The following is a 19,212-nucleotide window of genomic DNA, read 5'->3' on the forward strand; positions in this document are numbered from 1 at the left end:
GGGTGGCCAACTCTGTGAGGAAGCTCCCAACCACCTCCCTGCCTGACGGGCCTGCCTGGTGGTCTCCATGGTAACAAAGTCACCTCAGGGACTAGAAACATACATCTTTTTGGCCCGGAGCCCCATGGCCTCTGAGGTGGGGCCCACAGACGGCTAGCGGGGGCCAGGCCCTCATCTGCCTCCGTCACAGCCAATGTCAGGGGGAGGAGGGGCACTCCACGCTTCCCTCAGGAAAGGGAAGGGTCAGCCTTCTGTTGGAAAACAGCTGCTGGACTCTGGTGCTGACAGACAGCCATCTTTCCACACCAAGGCCCTGTCCTGTTACTGCCCTGTCTGGAGCCTTGATTTCCCACCAGAGTTTGTGGAGGGGCCCTATTCCGTCGACCCACCCAGCCCACCTCGCAGATGTCTGGCCTGCTTCTCAGGCTGGGAGTAGACACAGTTCTCCTCCCCTCTTCCTCTCTCCTCCATCCCACTCACTGATAAATTTTTAAATTCTGGCTCACTTAACTTTCATGGCTGTGGACAAGCCCAGGCTTCAGCTTCTTCATTTGCAAAAAGTGAAGGTAGAAGTAGATTATTTGTAAGTTTTCTTTCGGCCTGGAATCCCCAAATCATGTCACTCTCCTGCTTAAAAAATTTCAGCGCTTCCCACTGTCTAGCAAAGCCCTGACTCCCTAGGATGGCATCCAGGGCCCGGGCTACCTTCTGGCCTTTTCCATCACTCTTCTGTTTGACAGACCTCAAGCATCAGCCAAACTGAACCACTTGAAAATCCCTATACAGTGGTGGGTCGTCCACCTCTGGGTTCTTTGTTAATGGCAGGGGGGCAGGGCGCTCCCACTAGAACGCCTTCCCTGGTCACCTCCCCCCACTCAACCTTGCCTTTCCTCAAGTCATGGCTCGAGTGCCACCAACTTTGCAAAGCCGGCCCTGGTTTCCCCCATGTGCCAATCATCCCAGATACCTCAGATTTCTTTGGTAGCACTTCATCTGCATTTGCTTAAGCCGCGGGGCCTTCTTTCCATTTATTCTAATTGCCTGCACATAGCGCATGTCTGATTCCTTTGACTAAGTTTTTAAGATCAATGTCTTACCCATCTCTGAAACCCTGGCTAATCTGGTGTTCCACGGGGCTCGATCTCTGCCTGGTGTCTCTCTGAGTGAGCATCTCTCAAAGAACATTAGGGCCTTCAACATGAGGGAAATATTGTAGCGCTCTCCCAAGCCCTTCCCTCATTCCCAAATTACTTTAAGTCATCAGGAGCTCTACAACAAAACAAAATCTAGAGCTCTTTGTCTAGATCTAGCCCTGAGCCCTTTTATTTCCCTCCTTTCTCTTAGTTCTTAGGTAGATCAACAGCCTCTCCAGCTAAGGCCTCTCTCCTTATCCTCCTTACTTCTTGCAGAGTGGGATTTTCCTTATTAAGCAGGAAACTGGGAAGGTTTTCACTTGGTAATATATTTTGCCCCCCACACACGTATCTACTACAAAATGCCCGCTCCTGGTAGCCTCAAAGAATGCTCATGAATGAACGAATGAATGATCAGGATAGCCAGTTCACACGCATAATTAGGACCAAACTCTAATACCTCTGGTCTGGTGTCCCTAGGGTCCATTCTCCACACAGGAGGCAGAGGGATCTTTCAAAAATGTACCTAATATCACTTCACCCCCCTGCTTGAAACCCTCCAATGGTTTCCCTCCACATTATAATAGAATTCCGCCTCCTCCCCATCTTGTAAAGCCCTTCATAACCCGACCCCTGCCTACCTGACATCACATCTTGTACCCTTCCTTCCTTGCTCGTCACGGGATTCCTTCCATGCCTTTGCACCGCTGTGTCCTCTGGTTGAGTGCTCCTACTTGTGATCTTCACGTGACCAACTCCTTCTTGTCCTTCAGATTTCACCGTAAATGTCATCTCCACAGAGGCCATCCATGACCTCCTGGTTCTAAAGTAGCTTCCCCCTCCATCAACTGATGAATGGATAAAGAAGTTGTGGTTTATATACACAATGGAATACTACGTGGCAATGAGAAAGAATGAAATATGGCCTTTTGTAGCAACATGGATGGAACTGGAGAGTGTGATGCTAAGTGAAATAAGTCATACAGAGAAGGACAGATTCCATATGTTTTCACTCCTATGTGGATCCTGAGAAACTTAACAGAAGACCATGGGGGAGGGGAAGAAAAAAAAATGGTTAGAGAGGGAGGGAGCCAAAACATAAGAAACTCCTAAAAACTGAGAACAAACTGAGGGTTTATGGGGGGTGGGAGGGAGGGGTGGGTGGGTGATAGGTATTGAGGGCACCTGTTGGGATGAGCACTGGGTGTTGTATGGAAACCAATCTGACAATAAATTTCATTAAAATAAATAAATACATAAATAAATAAATAAATAAATAAATAAATAAAGTAGCTTCCTCCAAACACAATCTCATCACCTTTCCTTATTTTCCTTATATTCTACTTAGCCTCTATTGCTGCATGACAAAACTGGCCCCAAACAATTAATTATGAATGTATCTCACAATTCTGAGGGCCAGGAAATCAAACAGTGGACACTGGGTACCTCTCATCTCTGCTCCATGGGTCTGGGGCGATGGCTGTAATGGCTGGGAGCTGGAACAGCTGGAAACTGATCGAGCTCTCTCACTCTTGCTCCCGTGCTCTCTCTCTCCCTTTATATGGCTGGCTTGGGCTTCCTTCCAGCATGGTGGCCTCATGATAATTAGACTTCTCACGTGGCAGCTCAGTCTTCCAAGAGACCAAAGTAGAAGCTTCCAGTTAGCTCAAAAGGAAACATTTTGGGTCCCTTCTGCCGTAGGGAGAAGACCCGGGTCAACTCAGATTCATGGGGGTGGGGAACAGAGACCTCACCTCTTGAGGGAAGTAATGTCAAAGAATTCAAGGCCATCTCTAATATGCCAGAACCCCATTTTGGCAAGAAGACATTTCCTTATTAATTTTTTTTGTTTACATGTGTAACTTGCTTATTGAGCAAACAGTGGGTATAAAACAAACTAGCTTCCTTCCCTTATCATTGTTTCTAGACGAACTATGTTGATCGTCCTTTTCCTGTCTCTTAATAGCATTTTGGGGAGATCTTTTTTTTTTTTTTAAGTTTATTTATTTATTTTGAGAGAGAGAGAGAGCACAAGCAGGGGAGGGGCAGAGAGAGAGAGAGGGAGAGAAAGAGAATTCCAACCAGGCTCTGTGTGGTCAGCGTGGAGCCCAGTGAGGGGCTCAAACCCACGAACCATGAGATCATGACCTGAGCCAAAACCAAGAGTCAGACGCTTAACCGACTGAGTCACCCAGGCACCCCAGGGAAATCTTCTAATGTTCCTGTCACTTTAATTTAGGAAAGGCCCAGCCCCATCTAGGCTGGTCTATCCAATTTAAGACCAACTCATTTTCCTCCCTCAGGCAGGGTATGAATTTGTCCCAAGGGAATGGGGAGGTCATGGGCACAGTCTGCCCTTGTACCTGCCCTGCCCTCTCCACAGCTCCTCTCTCCTCTTTTACACGCGGTCAGGAAGGAGTGACTGGGGCAAAGGCATGCTTAGCTGTGGCCGCGTCTTCTCTGCGGTGAATGCATCTGGCATGATGGGCATCTGGAGGCCAACTCTCTTGTGGGGCACACCGCAGGGCACCCCACAGCACTGTTCCCTGATGCATTCCCCTTCCAGCTCTATATCTGACACCCCCACTCAGCGCTTGCCCCAACCCCACACCCATACAGCCCACAGCCCATGGGGTCTCCTTACCTGCAGCTTTTCCTCTCAGGAGAACATGTGCAAGGCAGCTCAGGGCCATTCACCTCCCACCATGTCCCCCCAGCCCATGGGAAATTCCTGCTGGATGCTCCTCTCTCTCCTCTGTCACCCTTCAGTTCTCCACTCCCCCGAGGTGCCATCCAGATAGCACGTGGGCTAATCTGCACAGAGCAAATCCAGCTCCGGGGAGAAGATGCAAAGGGGTCGACAACCCAGGTCTCCAGGGACCTCGCCTCCTCCTCTCTCCCCCTCCCCTTCCCTGGCCTCTGCTTGTGAAGACTGAGGAAGGGGGTGCTGGATGGTGTTTGGGGCCACCAGTCATCTCATAGTAAATCCTGTAGGAGATGTGTCCAGCCCCAAATTGTTTCTCTTCGTTTTAGAGTGTGACGTACTCAAGACCCCTTTTTCCTTAGCTCTGAGTCTAGTCATCAATTTGAGCAACAGAAAAGTCCATCCAATATTTTGCAACATATAGTCGGTCTCTCCCCTCAAATATAAGCTCCGCGAGAGCAGGTCCTTGCACGTTAGTCCCCACTGAATCCTTGGTGCCTCGGACGGACCGTGTCAGGAGCACAGGGGGTGCTCTACAAACATGTAACGAGCGAATGAAGAGGGCCCTCTAAGACCTGTGGGGCTGCCAGTATGGTCAAATGGACCAGCCACTTCCTTTCCTACTCGTTCCTGAGCCTCCCGCCCCGGATGCAGATTTTCACTTCCGGCCTCTGGGAGCTTCCCTGGTCTCTGGCTCTCTACAGGGGTCACTGGGGTGGGGAAGCTGAACTCCACGTGAGCGGCCCTGTGGGGGGTCCCTGGCGCGGAGCCAAAGGCCTGGCCGAGGGGAAGGGGTGCTCTTCTGAGTTTTCAGTCTGTCAAAGGCAGTGGCTCAGGATGGCTGCAGCCCAAGAGTGGAGAAGTAGGAGAGAAGTGCATCTCTCCTGTAAAGTGTGTCCCCTGAGGCTGGCCCACAACGCACCCCGCCCCCTCCCCGTGACCATGCCAGAAGCACATTCTGACCAGACTGTCCTCCAGGGGGGCCCAGGCCTCAGGGAACACACTGCCAAGGGCAGCTGCCTCAGCAGGGCTGTTCCACCCCACCCCACCCCACCCCGACCGGCCTGTCCATGGCTTCCCTCCAAAGCCTGAGGCCGGCCCCTGCCCACTGGGTCCCTGTGGTTTTGTCCTGAGCCGCCTCAAGTGACAGAAGTGGGGAATTCCCCCTCCCACAACGCCACACACCATAAACACACACACGCCTTGCAGGTCGCGGGCAGGTGGGAATCTGGTAGTACGTGGTTTGGACTGAAAAAAGAAAAAAGAAAATTTTTCTCGTTTCATGCCAAGGTGTTCAGGAGAAGGCAGAGGAAGATGGGAGGTAAAAGGAAGAAGAAATCGGGCAGCATCTGGGAATCCCCGCCCGCGCCAGCAGCCCGAGCAGGCTTGGGATGCTGCAGCCGGGACGTCTGTCCCAAAGGGCTGGGAGAAGACTGGGAGACCCCATTCCTCAGGGACCAGGGGGCCAGCACCGGACTGAGAGTGGGACGGCCCTGGGGGAAGGGGAAAGGGAGTGTGCTCTTGAAGATGAGGGTGTTCGGGGTGGCTGGGGCCAGGGCCCCCAACTTTGAGGCCAAGATTACATCTTGGGAACCCGTTGCGACGGGAGGAGTGGACCCCAGGGTTTTGCCTGAAGCAGTGGGGGAGAAGACACTCCAGGGTGCGGCAGGAGAGGCCGGAGCTGGCCCCAGGGCTGCCCTGAGCGCAGCCTCCCTCTTTCTGTCCTGCTTCCACGTTTTTGCCGTTGAGGCCCACTGCTGCGGCAGACACACTCCCCTGGGAAAGCTGTCTCCAGACTAGAATACTTTATTCAAGAGAATCTGGCTTGGCAGCCGGACAGCCACCGAGGGGCGGCTTGCTCCACATCCGGCCTAGGGCCGCCTCTTTGCTTGTGTCCCTGAGAGGGGCAGGTGGTGATGCCTTGACCGTAAAGAACAATGTCCCAGCACGAAGCAGTGCAAGACGTCAGGACAGACTAGGGCTCGAGGAGTGGCAAAGGCCCCCAGGCAAGCATCCTTCTCTGGGGCTGAACTCGGCGGATCTCCAGGGTGTGGAGCTGCTGCCCAGAGGAGGAGGAGGAGGACGCAGAAGGACCCCTCCATCCCCGGCGTGCCTTCCCCTCCAGCCTGGGCCCGGGCGACAGAACAGGCTCCTCCGCTCCTGCGGGGGCGAGGGGCTCCCAAAGCCAGCGCTGTTGGTCCACGCGGTCCAGGGTCGGAACAGGAGGCAGGTCCCATTCTGTCTCCTGCTCCGGGGAAGCCCACCGGGCCCTGGCGTGCCCCTCACAAAGCCGCGTCTGCGCGCTTCTCCCGCAGCTGAAACACACATGGGTCCGTGGCTGCCTTCTTTCTTTCTCTCACGTTCTGTTTAAGGCACTGAATTCCTGAGGGTCCTGTCCCTCCCTGCCCCTCATCCTGGAGGAAGCAAATCATTCAGCAGGGATACAATTGGCTAATAAATAGAGGGCAGGTGTCAGCAGGGAGGTAACTGAGAGTGTGACGGTAATAAATACAGGAGCCGGGTGGGGGTTGTCTCTCTTCTGAGGGGCTGGTTACCTCCGGGGAACAGTATTGCCGCACCTGCCAGAGACCAAACACAGAAAGGGGGTATCAGCACCCTGTGAGGGCAGGGTCCCTCCTATGGGAGGGGGGACAGGCCTGGAGGGAAAGCTTGGACAGGGAGCACAGGGAGATTGCAGCACTCCTGGGTCTCTGCTTGCACCGAGGCCAAGACGCTAGGAGTTACCCTTCACCAAGCACTTACCCACGTGCCCAGCCCTGTGCTAAGCCCTCTTTCATTGCCCTTTAACAACATCCCATGAGGAAGGCCCTGCTATCATGACACTTTAGAAGACAAAACAAAAACAAAAAACAACTAAGGCCCAGAAAGGTTAAGAAACTTGCCCGAGGTCACACAGCTAGTCAGTGACAGAGCCAACTTTGAACCCAGCCTGGCTTCATGCAATAATGCCTCCGGTTACTCGAGGACCACAGTCTTCTAACGGGGGTACGGGCAACCCTAGATGTGCATGAAGATTGTCCAAGGGGTATGTGAGTATTGATAGTGTTAAGAGAATCAGTTTTCAGCCTCCACACGTCCTCTGCCTGAAAACTGCATGAGAAATTGCCTGAGGTCTGTTTCCCCACCACCTTGGTCACAACTGCCCCGCTCCCTTTAGGAAGGAAAGAAGCATCTTGTCCTTTCCAAATCCAGCTCAGTACTTTGCCCCAGGGTAAAACTAGTGGGGTGGGGACAGTGACCAAAAGAACAACCTGAGATATCCATGTAGGTGCTGAAAAAGGAGATATGGCCAATGACCAGGTAACCAAGGCTTTCGCAAGTCAAGTGGTTTCCAAGTCTTCGCTTTCAACAAAATTGAACAATTTAACCGAACTGTCAGCTCATAAGCCAAGAGAAGTAATTTTTGTTAGCAGATCACCTTGAGGCTTTTGGCAAATAACTTGGAAGGAGTTCAAATGATTGTATGACATCTAGTCCCATTTACTTCTTTCTGGGAGCATGGTTTCTCAACCTTTCCCTCTATTAAAAAATGAAAATGGAATTAATGCTGAATCCTGTCTCAGTCTGGCAGGAGGTAACATTCGTTAGTGGATTCATTAACTAATTAAAAAGAGGTAGCCACCATCATCTCATTGAGATGCATTCCCTGTAAGATTGATTATACTTTTATGTTTAACATTTATTAAAATATGACATATCTGTGCTGTTTTGATCAACTGGTACTACTAATAATTACCGTGATAACTTATTCCAGGAAAGGACTTAGTTTAGAGTTTTCTGTTCACAGGAAAATGAAAACAATTCAAATTTATACACCATTGTTATGGCAGATAAATGTGACAAGGGGACACATAATGGACTTTTGAACATTAAAAAAAATATTAAACTAGGGGCGCCTGGGTGGCTCGGTCGGTTAAGCGTCCGACTTCGGCTCAGGTCATGATCTCACACTCCGGGAGTTCGAGCCCCGCGTCGGGCTCTGTGCTGACAGCTCAGAGCCTGGAGCCTGTTTCAGATTCTGTGTCTCCCTCTCTCTCTGCCCCTCCCCTGCTCACACTCTGTCTTTCTCTCTCTCTCAAAAATAAATTAACATTAAAAAAACAAAAAAACAACAACAAAAAAATTGGGCTGAAATTCTATGGGGGAAGCAGAATGGAAACACAGGTTCAAGTTAAAAAGAAGCAACGTAAACATGCAGCTATTAAAGCAAAGCGTTCACATTTGTTTTTAAGTGCGTGATGGGAACTCTTAGGGTGGCTGATTCTATAGGGTGTACCCAAAGATTTCTATAATGACTTTATTAAAACATTAATATTTATACCATGCCAGAAACGATATCCTATGTACCTATTTATACTTTTGATGAACTTCTGATTTTTCAAGTTCAATGTCAACTTAAAAAGAAGTGAGGGAGCACGTGGGCTTTTGAAATTCTCTCAGGAGATTCCCAAATGAGATGTTTGAGGACCACTGTCCTGGCAGATGGAGGAACGGGACACTTTCTATGTGGGGCTGCCGGGCAGGGGCCGGGGGCAGGGGTGGTGCACATGGACCACACTGCCGGCTCTTTCCCCAAGTCCATGCCTGGGCCCAAGGGGGAAGCGAGGGCTGCACACATTCAGGAGACCGGCATCCCCAGCACCCCTGTCTTCACAGGGCCACTAGGAAGTAGCCCCAGATGTGTTTTCAGTTGTGAGAATATTTTTCACTAGAATGGAAGCACTACAGGAGCAAGAATCATGTTGGTTTGTTCATGGAGGTACCTGGCACACAGTAAGTGCTTGGGAGATGTGTGTAGAATGACTGAATGTTCCCCTCCTTCTACACACAGAGGAAAATGAGGGTCAGAGACGTCACGTGACTCTCTAAAGGCCATGAAGAGACTCAGGGCTAAGCCTGATGAAGAACCAAGTTCCCCTGATGCTTCCTGGGCGCTAGATTCCCTAGGAGACACTTGCCTGTTCTGCCCCAAGACTGCCCTGGCCTTGCCTTTCCCCTTCCCGACCACTGATCCCTGCTGGCAGGGCAGGGGCCCCCTCTGGCCCAGACTCCTTGCCATCCCTGGTCCCCCCCTCCGCGCACTCACAGGTGGCAGTCTCTGGGTCTCTGCTTCTCTCTCTTCCTCTTCCCCCTGCCCTTGGGTCTCCTCCTGCAATAAGCCAAAAGCGTCAAGACAAAGTGGCTGGGGGCCCCCATGCTAGGACAGAGGCTGGCAGGCCCGAGAATAGCCCGGAGCCCCAGCCAGGCCACTTACCTTTCTGGCTTCATCTTCTCCCGCAGAGGCCTGGGAAAACAGACAGAGAGACCAGGGGACAATCAGGAAGCCAGTAAGTAGGGGGCTCCCCGCCACCCAGGCACCTCTCAGACATCCAGCCCTGGTCCTGCAGTTAGTGTTGAGACCACCAGGGGGCAGAATGGAGCCAGTGAGGGAGGGACGGCCAGAGGTCTCTGGACTTCAGCTTCCACTCAAAGCTCTTGTGACCCCACCGCTAGAATTAGGAACCTCCTCTTGGGGCCCCTTCCCACAGCCTTGTGCACTCTTCAGCCTCTTGGCATCAAGTCTGTGGACTTGCGGGTTTGTTCTCTGCTGATTTTCTCTGTTCAGTTCCTTCCCTGGTACCTGCCCTTCCTCCCAGAGTGCATGCTGGGAGTTTCTGCAAGGACAGCGAATGAGGGGCAAAGCCATGGACTGGAGGATGGTTGCCACCAGCTCAGGATGCCTGTTGGGGCACAACGGCCACCCCCACCCTGGGGATGTATGACACTGCGGGCGACAGCAGGGGGAGTGCGTGAGGGGGTGACGCGAAGGGAGGTGAGCACGAGCCCCACAGTCACCAGGCATGTCCTAGTTCTGCCTCCAGGGCTGTGGCTGTTCGCCCAGAAGTGAGAAGAAAGGTGTCCCTGTTGCCCAACCCATTGGAAGGGAACAGGGCCTCCGTCTTTCCTGGGAACAGGGGTGGGGGCGTGGGCAGTATGGTAACAGTCGGCTTTGGGGCCAGGGCAATGCTGCCCCAGGCTGGCTGTCGTCCTTAGGAGCCAGTGCAGGGTACCAGGGCATCTTGGTACCAGGGACTGCCTGGTCATGTCTCTGCCATCTTGGGCCAGTCAGAGACGGTCTGTGAGCCTTCGTCTCCTCGGTCTGCCTGCCCCAAAAGATTGGCTGTGAGGGCAGAGGTGACGTAGAAGGTGAAATGTCACCATCTGGCACTGTGCCCAGGAGTGTTCATTACTGAGCTATTGTTACATGACTAAGCCCTGGCCAGGACGGAAAGGAGGAAATGGATTGAAGCAGGGCCTCCAATAGAGGTAGAGTGAAGAGGGCCTAGAGCCTGGGCTCTGGTCCAAAAGGGGTGGCCCGAGTCCTGGACAGGAGGCAGGGCCCAGCCCAGGGCAGCAGTGAGGCTCCTGAAGAATGTGGTTATGGCCATGAGAGGCAGCATGAGAAATGGAAGGCTTAGGGATTATATAGGCTGGGGTTCCCTGACTAGACTCAGTTTACCTCATTTGTAAAATGGGGATGACAATAGTACCTGCCTCCTAGGGTTGTTATGAGAGGAGGGACCTTGTCTGTCTTGCTCACCACTGTATCCCAAGCATCTAGGGCAGTGCCTGGCATACAGCAGGCACTCAATAAATGTTTGTTGAATGAATGAGAAAACATTCAAGTGCCTAGTGTGGGGCACAAAAGAGGTGCACACAATAAATGGTGCCTCTCCCCCTGTCTTCTGGCCTCAGGTCAGGGCTCGGGACCTCTAGTCTGGTGCCTCCATCTATGTATGGCCCAGGGCACCAGGAGAATGGGTTCCAGCCCATTTCTCTCCTCCCTGAGCCTGGTTAAAGTGCCAGGCCTGCTGCTCCTGGTAACTAATGTTCAGGGTGCTCTGGGCAAAGGCAGCAAGACTGCTGGTTAGAGGCTCTGCCAGGCGGAGGTTGGCTTTAAAGAAAGCCACTGACTCCTTCTTTCTGCCACTTTTCTCCTGCCAGAGCGTATCCCTCTCTGTGCCCCTCAGTCCAGTCGCCCCTTCCCTGGGCGCCAGCCTGGCCTAGGACTAAGTCCAGGCTAGCAATGTCTTAGCCCCAGGCACCTCTTCCAGGGCTGTGGCGGCCCCCTCCCACCTCAGGGAGGGGGAGAGCGCACCCCCAGCCCCTCCAAGTCTGGGATGGACCCTGGCTTCCTCTGCCCCTGTGGCTTCTCAGGCAACTGTGTTCCAGCTGATGGGACCACTTCCCCGGGCAAAACTGGCTGATGTGGAGCATAGAAGGCAGCTGCCACTGGTCCCTTATTTCCTTCGTCTCCCTCAGCCAGGAAGACAGCGCGGGAGGGATGGGCAGCCACTGGGCTGAGGCTCCCAAATGAGAAGGGCCTGTCCCTGCCGCTCCCCGAGGACCTACCTGCACTCGCAACGGACGTGCTGAGAGAATGTCAGCTCCACGTAGGAGGGCCGGTCCTCAGAGTGGATCTTCAGGAGCTTCCAGGAGAGAAAGGTTTGAGGCCGGGATTGGAGGATGGCCCCTGGGTTTCCAATAGTCTCTCCACCCCCTCCCCGGGAGCGGGACCTGACTCCTTGTTTGCCACCAGCCTTGGGATCACATACTCTCATTGTGCTTTGAGTCGGGGGCAAACAGCCCTCCCGCCTGCATGTGGATCTGAGGGAGGCCCCTGTCCCTCCTTCCCCGGGGCCACCAGCATGGCAATAGTGTAGGAAGGGAGACTCTGCTGTGGAGTCGGAGCGACCTACGTACAGTCTTGGTTCTTCTACCTGCTGAGCCAGTGAAATGCCAGCTCTGAACCTCAAGCCCTTCATCTGTGAAATGTAAATAACACTTGCCTTGAAGGATCACGTGTTGAGGTAACAGAAGTAACATTTAGGAGCACCTAGCACAGGGCTTGGCCTTACTAGCAAGTGCTTAATTAACAAGGGGTGTGTGTGTGTGTGTGTGTGTGTGTGTGTGTGTGTGTACGCGTGCCCATGTGCACACACGCAAAGCTCAGGGCACCGAATGCCCCTGGTATACACGAGGACTGCTTGCATCTGAACAGGTTTCCTTTCCAAGCTCCACCAGACGTCCTTGGGTCATGGGGTAGGACCAGGCTAGAGCCCTTGGAGTGGGCTCCAAGCTGGGACGGGGCTCGGGAAGGGGGGGAGCACCGTGCTGGGGTGGGGAGTGCCGGGGCCTCGGAGTCAGTTCCGGTCCCGGGACCTTGGCCTGCTCTCCTCCCCTCCCTACCTGCATGGTGACATTGACCGTCTCTACGGGCACGCAGTGCAGGTTCTCATCACCACAGCAGCCGGTGCAGCGCAGCAGGGAGATGCAGGAGGGGCTGAACATGTGCTGCACCTCACTGGGGTACTCCGACACGATGTCCACCAGCCTCTCTAGCGCCCGGCAGTAGCTGCGGCCCCACACTTCCTGGAAGGGCACCACTACAAGGAGGCACAGACAGCTGGGTCAAATCAGGAGGAGCCTGCCCCTCAAAGGCCCAGTGCCAGCTCCCCAAGCCCCGCTGGGCCTTCCAGGTTCAGCCCGCACTCCCTCCTCCAGGAAGCCCCCAGCCTGTATGAGCTCTGTGCTCTGAACTCCTGACATGATGCCTCTGGGAGGACTGCTGGACCCTTAGCTGGACAGAAACCACAGTGGAATGGAGTTTCTCAGGGTCTGGCCTCTCTGCTCTGTTCTCAACGCAGGCACCCACATCTGCCGTGGCGCCCTTGGAACTTTGAGGAGCGTGTGTCTTGGGGGCTCCTCAGGCCCTCTGGGCCTTTCTCAGGCCTGATCGACTGCTTCCTTGATCTTGGGGAATTTGCAGAGAACAGTCAGTTCTGCATGACTGGCTTGTAGAGTCCCACAGGGAGGGTTAGCCTCCCCTTAGTCCTTATTTTCTGCCCCTCTCTGAGCCAGCTCCTCTACTCGGCAGCCAAGGCCACGGCCAGCAACGTGCGCTGTCCACATCACTCTCCATTTCAGTGGGACCAGCCCTCACATCAAGCTCGGCTGTATCACCATTATTCCCACCTTTGGGATGTGCTCTTTGTCCCCTTCCTGTTCCTAACCAAATAAAGCCCACTATCCCACCTCCTCTCCGGAGCCTTCTCCAACTTTCCCAGTATGAACAGATGTTCCTCCTTTGAGCATAATTTGGCCCCGAGGTTTTACCTTATCTTGGCCACTAGTGGCTCTTATCTCCTTTACAACCAAGTCGAGGCTCCATGAGGACAGGGACCCAAGCACCCAGTAAAAATAGGCTAGGTAATTATTGATTGATTAGATGACAGTTCACTGAGGATTATCAGGGACATCCCTGACCCCCACCACATCCTAGTGGTTGTGACCAGGATCTTTTGTCAGCTCATCTGGAATCTCTCAAAAGATGCTCCTTCAGGCGAAGGCCTGGGGCCTGGTCCCAAACAGAGGCTCCCAGAAAGTGAGTAGCCAGAGTTAGGAGACCTGGCTTCTAGTCCTGGTCCTATACTGGCTGTGTGACCTGGGGGAGGTCACTTAAACTTTCTGGGTATATCAGTTTCCTCAGCTGGGGAAAAATGAGAAGGCTGGGAATAGATGGTTGCTAAGGTCTCTCTCGGCTCTGACACATGGTTTGGGATTCTGTGCTTGCAACCCAGCCCAGCCTTGAGACTGTGGGCAGAGAAACATCTCTAACTCTGGGTCATCCTGCCCTATACCTGATGGTTGTCCTCAGCTGATGGGGAAGGACAGGGAAGCTGGATCACCTGGGGGACCCTGCAGCCTCTGCCCTAGAGCAACGGCCGCTCCTAGCAGCCCCTCACTTCCTTCCATGGCCTTTCCTAGGAGGCAGAAGGGGCCGAAGTCCATTCCACTGAGCCTGGAAGGCCGTGAGTCTCAGGGTAATCTCAGAGGAAAAATAAACTTCAGCCCTAGCAGGGGCCCTCGGGAAAGGCTGCAAGCTGGTGGAAAATACCCGAGGCAGTGTATCCACGTGGAGCTGGCCAAGGCGGCCACAGAGGCAATAAACCGTGCTTATCTGGGCGTCTGTTGCTGCATTCTGCCCTGTCTGCTTAGGGAGCACTAGGGGCTGGGCCCGGGGATAGGAGGGGGACCAGATGCCTGCCCTGATCCTACCCCTCCAGCCACGGGAATACTCTCCCTGGACACAAGTGGGACACAAGCCCCTCTCCCTGTAAGCGCCAGCCTTTGCAGTGCAAGGTCAGAGGAGCACCTCCCTATTGTAACTCCATGAGCACATGTTTAGTCTAAAATCCACGAGCACTATGTAACTCTGAATGTTTCACCTCAGCCGTGGACAACATAAATAACAGCAGAGGGACAGCCGGCTGCCAAAGCGCCACAGACAGCTCAGTCTCCTGCTCTGGCACCGGCCATCAGGGAGGGGGACAGCAGCAGAGAAGGGGCACCTCAGCCCCTACCGTTCTACGAACAGGCTCCCACCCCGCCGGGCGGCCAGGGCCACGGCCAGGTTAAGCAGAGCTGCCTGGGCCTTGGCGGCAGAAGGGATTTCCTTTCCTCGCCCCCACACCCCACCATGCAGACTACGTCATCAGGACCCAGGCTCCACGGGCCACATGACCAGACTGTGTAAGGGAAGGGGCGGGGGGGGGGGGGGGGGGCGGTGGCTAAGAAGGAGGCGGGCTTTGTCTGGTTTACCTGGCAGCCACCAGGAAAAAGGGCAATTCGTCCCTGGAGGCCACTGTCTGGGCACGTGGGAGAAACAGAGGGGGCTATGTGAGGGGGGTGGGCGAGGGGCTGGCTCCAGGTGTGTGGTGACCGCTCCCAGATGTGGGCTGAGCCCCTCAGGAAAGAGCTCTGCTCAGCTGCTCCTGCGAGCACTTCCTCTGGCCCCCTGACCTGCTCCGGAGGCGGGGTGGGGGTGAGAGGAACTCGAGGCTGTGGCTCGGTCAGTCACCTGGCCAGGGCTGGGCGGTTCCATGAGGCTGCGGCCAGGGCCGCAACTGGGCTCTCGGCGATCTCTCGCCAGCCCTGGCGGCAAGCCTCCAATCTGGTTCCATCTGCCTATGACCTGGGATGCAGGAGACACAGGAAGGGAAGTGTTTAATCCTGACAGCAAGCTCCTGGGGAGGGGCCGCAGAGCTGGGCTGAGCCGCCAGCCACCAGCCTGAATTCGGCAGGTGTCCTCTCCATGGCACTGGCAGGGCACACAGCCAGCCTGCCGAAAAGGGACACGCTGCTCATGCCTGCACGGTCATGAGCCACGGGGAAGGCCGATGCTACGCACCCCGACTTTGCCACATCTACGGGGGCGCGTCTGAGGCTTTAGGTGGCCCCAAGGACCTCTCTGAGCCTCAGGTTCTCCATCTATAAAATGGGGAGAAAATGAATGCCTTCCCAGTTCACAGCCCGTGGCCAGCGCAGAATTAGAGGGACTGCCCAACACGAGTGCCATGAATAGTAGTAGCAAAAATCAACGTCTACAGTTGCAAAGTACGGACCCTTCTGTCTCTTGTCTGATGTTAGCAGGAGAGGGATGGCATTTTCAGATTGTGGTAACTGGGGTCCAAAACTCATGGTGTTTCACCTGGCCACAGTCCACGCTCCCTGGCTGATTAGGCTGATTAGTCTGGGAAAAAGAACGTCGGATATCATGTAATCTAATGTTCCTATTTTACAGACGAGGAAAAGGAAATTCAGACTTCTTTGGTACCTGTTGCCGAAATACACTAAAAGCATCAAAAAGGTCATGGGGTGGAGACGGCTGATGGGTCCCTCCCCAAGTCCCAAGAGAATAATAATATTGTGCCAGAGCCAGCGGGCACAGCGGGGTGACAGGGAGAGTGTCAGTGAAGTTAAGGGCTGCTACCTCCCCCCACCTTTTCAGTGCCCAGGAGAGGCTGGCCACCAGGCAGACAGGGCCCAGGGGGAGGGTGTTCCCAGCTCTCAGAGGCTACCACGAGTGTGCGTGTGCACGTCCCTACACGCTCCCTCTCCCACAGCACGAGGGGAAGCCTCAGTAGCGATGTGTGGCTTTGCTGCACGTCTCAGAGAGGCTGGGAGGGAGGAGCGAGACAGGGGGCCTGGCATGGGCCTCCTGCTTTCTGCACGTATGTCCCTTTGGCAAAAGACACACCCTTTGAACATTCCCTCTTGATGCAACCCCGGGGGTGAGGAGCGGAGGGGCCAGGGAGGGCACGACTCATGTTCTGTCTGTTTGTAATCAATGGAAAGGCCTGGTCAGATCCCTGCAGCTCCGCCAGGGCTGGGCTTCTGGGAAGGTCCCCTCACCCCTCCCTAATCCTCTTGATGGCTTGCCCACGGCAACCAGCTCCTGGATCCCTAGTATGGCTCCTGGCACTCACCGCCTACACTGCCCTCCAAGACCCCATCTGCCTCCTTACATTATATTGGGAAGGGGCTCCGAGCCAACTGAACAAACCCTGGATATACTGGCCCCAGCCTCACTGTCTGCGTGCTGGGTGACCCTGGCCCAGGAATACACCTCCCTGGGCTCCTGGGTCACAAGAGGAGGATCTCTCAAGCCCTGCCCACTTTGTCAGCTAGGATGTCAGCCAGCTTGCAGACTCTCCCCAACTTCATACCAGCCTGTACCCATCCTTCATGCCAGCGCCTTAGTATCCTCTGCAGAGGACTGGGAGGGGCGGGCTTGGTGAGCACGTGTACCCCCAGCCCAGCGTGCTTACCTTCCACCTCTGATGAGCCATTCCCAGCAGACAAGGCCCACTGCTGTGGACAGAAAAGGGCAGAGATGAGGGGTCCACCTTGGGCTTCTGTGCTCTGGGGCCGAATTGACAAGAGCATAGAGGCCCCTCTAAGCTCCTTGCCACCCGCTGCACACGCTCTGCCCTGTCTCAGAGCCGCCTCTTTCCCAGTGCAACTAAGATCTCACTGGACCCTGAGTGGATCCCACCCTTTTCTCTGGCCTCAGTTTCCTCATTTGGATAGGGTGGAAGGCTACAGGCTTTTGCAGACCCTTGCCTTCTATGTCTCAAAGATCCTGCAACCCTTAGGGGTCTCCCTTCTCCCCAGCCCCAGGCCAGCCCTGCTGGGCCCTGTGCAGCCCGCCTTGGCTGGGTGCCAAAACCCCGGGGTGGGGGTGGGGGGCGGGAGGAGGTGATCAGCTGGTGGGAGCCGAGGGGCTGGAGCGGGTGGCGCCATGAACTGGTGCTGCCGGTAACGTTACACCTCTGGCCAGCCCTGCAGCAGGCAGGCAGTGGCCGGTAGTGGGGCTCTTCCGCCCCTGCAGGACTGCCCAGCCCACCCACTCCTGGGTTGGGGCTGGGGACTCCTGGGGCAGCAGGACAGTGCAGTGGGAAGGGATCTCATTGGCTTTGTCAGGATTTCACTGCCCAAGCTGGCTCCCAGCCAGACTCACCCAGCTCCTGGGAAAAGGGCCCTGTTCGCTTCCCCAGGCCCTGCACTCAGGAACTCTGACTGCCCACCCGGGAAAGAGGGCACAGCAGGACCTCTTGTCTCACCCTCAGCCCACCCAGGAGCCCTGGGCTCACCCAGAACCCTGGTGGGGGCAGGGTCCAGCCTCCCCACCAATGGCCTGTTCCGCTGGCTTCCCCTCCACCAGGCCAGGTCAGAGGTCCTGGGGGCGCCTGCCTGGTCATGGGGCCTCGACCCTGACCACAAGGCCAGGGACCCGCCTGGGATTAGTGGAGAGATGCTTTTAGCAAAGCCACCAGGGCTCCAGGGGCCAGACAGGAAACCTCCCTCCCTTCCCTGTGGCTTCCCTGCCCCCGCCAAGACAGACCCCGGAGCTTGAGTCTGGGACAGCCCAGCCTGAGGTCTTCTCCCAGAAGATGTGGTCCAGCCTGGCTCCTGGGAAGTGTGTGGACATCCATGGAGGTGCCGCTCCCAGGAGTGGGTCTGTGATTTCAGAGCCCCTGCCCCCAGTGCTGGCAGCTGGGAAGATAAGGGGGGGGGGGGGGGCAGGCCGGGGCTGGGATAGGTCTTACCTGGGGGGGCACAGCGGGCAGTGCCAGCCCAGCCAGGAGCTGCAGGAAGCAAGTGAACAGCCTCATGGCAGGCATCTTCTCAGACGTCCCAAGCCAGGAGGTTCCAAGGGAAAACCACCATGCTCGGCCCCCTGGGGGAGCCCCTGGCACAGGAGGAGAGGACCTCACTGCTGCTCCGAGGTCACCGCAGGTGGCCCGAGCATCCTCTGGAAGCCCCGGGAGCCTGAAGTCCGCAGGTAGGGCTGGGGCTGGGGCACCTGATGCGGAGCGCCGGGCGGGGCGGGGCGGTGTGGGGCAGGCGGGTCCCTGGGGAGGTCCCTTCGGGCGCCCAGCGCGACCCCAGGGCCTCTCGTGGAGGCCAGTGGAGAGGCAGCCTCCTCCTCAGACAGCAGCTCCCTTCTGGGACTGCAGCCTGTTGGCGACTGGGTTTCAAGGGCCGTGAGGGGGGCGGGGCCACAGGCCAGCCCCGCCCACCGTCGACGAGGCCTGGGAGCGGCCCCCTCGGGTGGCTGCCGCTGCGGCCGCGCGGACCCGGGAGCGCCCGGCCCGCAGTGCGCGGAAGGGGCGCCCCCGCGGCGGCCGCTCCCGCCCCGCCGCCGCCCAACCCGCAGCTTCCCGCGGGACGCCCGCGACCCAGGCGGCACCCAGGGCCGACCCCGAGAGGGGCCGGCGGCTGCGCTCCCGCTCCTCTGGGCTGGCGTGGGTGCGGGCATCCAGGTAGTGGAGCGCAACATTTGCCAGGGAGGCTCCTGACTGTCGCGGCCCCGGAAGAAACTGCAACTCCAGACCCCTAGGAAGGCAGCAGTTTGGTCTGGCCTTTTACAGTGCCACCTATGCCGTCCCCACAATCCCCTGGGGCGAAAGGCTTGTTAACTTCATTTTGTAGATGAAGAAACTGAGGTTCCCAGAGTGCCCCTGCCGGTATACGTCGCGCATGTACATGCGCTCTTGAAAAGTGTGCGCGCGTGTGTTTTTGAGGAATTGACGGAAACAAAATGCAAGCCACGTGACTCCAGAACTGTGTCTGCACCCCAGGCACCATCCTCCCGGTCAGGCACTCAGACAGTAGGGCCGCCCAGCTGCGGGCACCTGGCTGAGGGTCCAGCACTGTTTCCTCCTGTGGGAAGGCAGTTTTCTCAGGCCGCTACATGTGGTTTGAGAGTGGCCTAGTGCAGCATTTCCTCCCGATCCCAGGAGACGGAAATCTCCGACTCAGCAGGGGTCTGCCTCTAGGGATCTGTGTGCGTCTGTGTGTGCACGCGTGGGCACTGGTGCGTGACTGTGGAGATCCACATGTGCTTTGGGTCCATGTGGTCTGCGTGCGTCTGTCTGCCGTATGTATGTCCGAGTGCGGCTTGTATGTGGGTCTGGTCTCTCATATCTCTGCATGCTTGAGTGATTACGTGTGTGTACGTGTCTCTTC

At 55.9% G+C, this 19,212-nt stretch overlaps 1 protein-coding gene across 3 annotated transcripts; it reads right to left on the reverse strand.

Annotated features, from left to right (window-relative positions):
- Positions 1–5,627: 5,627 nt before the first annotated feature.
- PGF (placental growth factor) lies at positions 5,628–18,352 on the reverse strand. 3 transcript variants are annotated; one of them, XM_019427177.2, is made up of 7 exons: positions 17,790–18,352; positions 16,509–16,551; positions 12,088–12,284; positions 11,251–11,327; positions 9,113–9,142; positions 8,945–9,040; positions 5,628–6,416 (listed from the first exon to the last, which is right to left on the reverse strand). In XM_019427177.2, the coding sequence occupies exons 1-7, from the start codon at positions 17,862–17,864 to the stop codon at positions 6,389–6,391; spliced, it is 546 nt and encodes a 181-aa protein (XP_019282722.1). In that variant the 5' UTR covers positions 17,865–18,352; the 3' UTR covers positions 5,628–6,388. The 3 variants fall into 3 exon arrangements, with proteins under 3 accessions (XP_019282722.1, XP_053745591.1, XP_053745592.1); XM_053889616.1 differs by having other exon boundaries at positions 8,945–9,007; positions 17,790–18,334; XM_053889617.1 differs by lacking the exon at positions 8,945–9,040 and having other exon boundaries at positions 17,790–18,292.
- Between the last annotated feature and the right edge of the window lie 860 nt (positions 18,353–19,212).

The sequence above is a fragment of the Panthera pardus genome, unplaced genomic scaffold (genome assembly GCF_024362965.1).
Source record: "Panthera pardus isolate Hobbes unplaced genomic scaffold, ASM2436296v1 HiC_scaffold_24, whole genome shotgun sequence".
Lineage (NCBI taxonomy): Eukaryota > Metazoa > Chordata > Mammalia > Carnivora > Felidae > Panthera > Panthera pardus.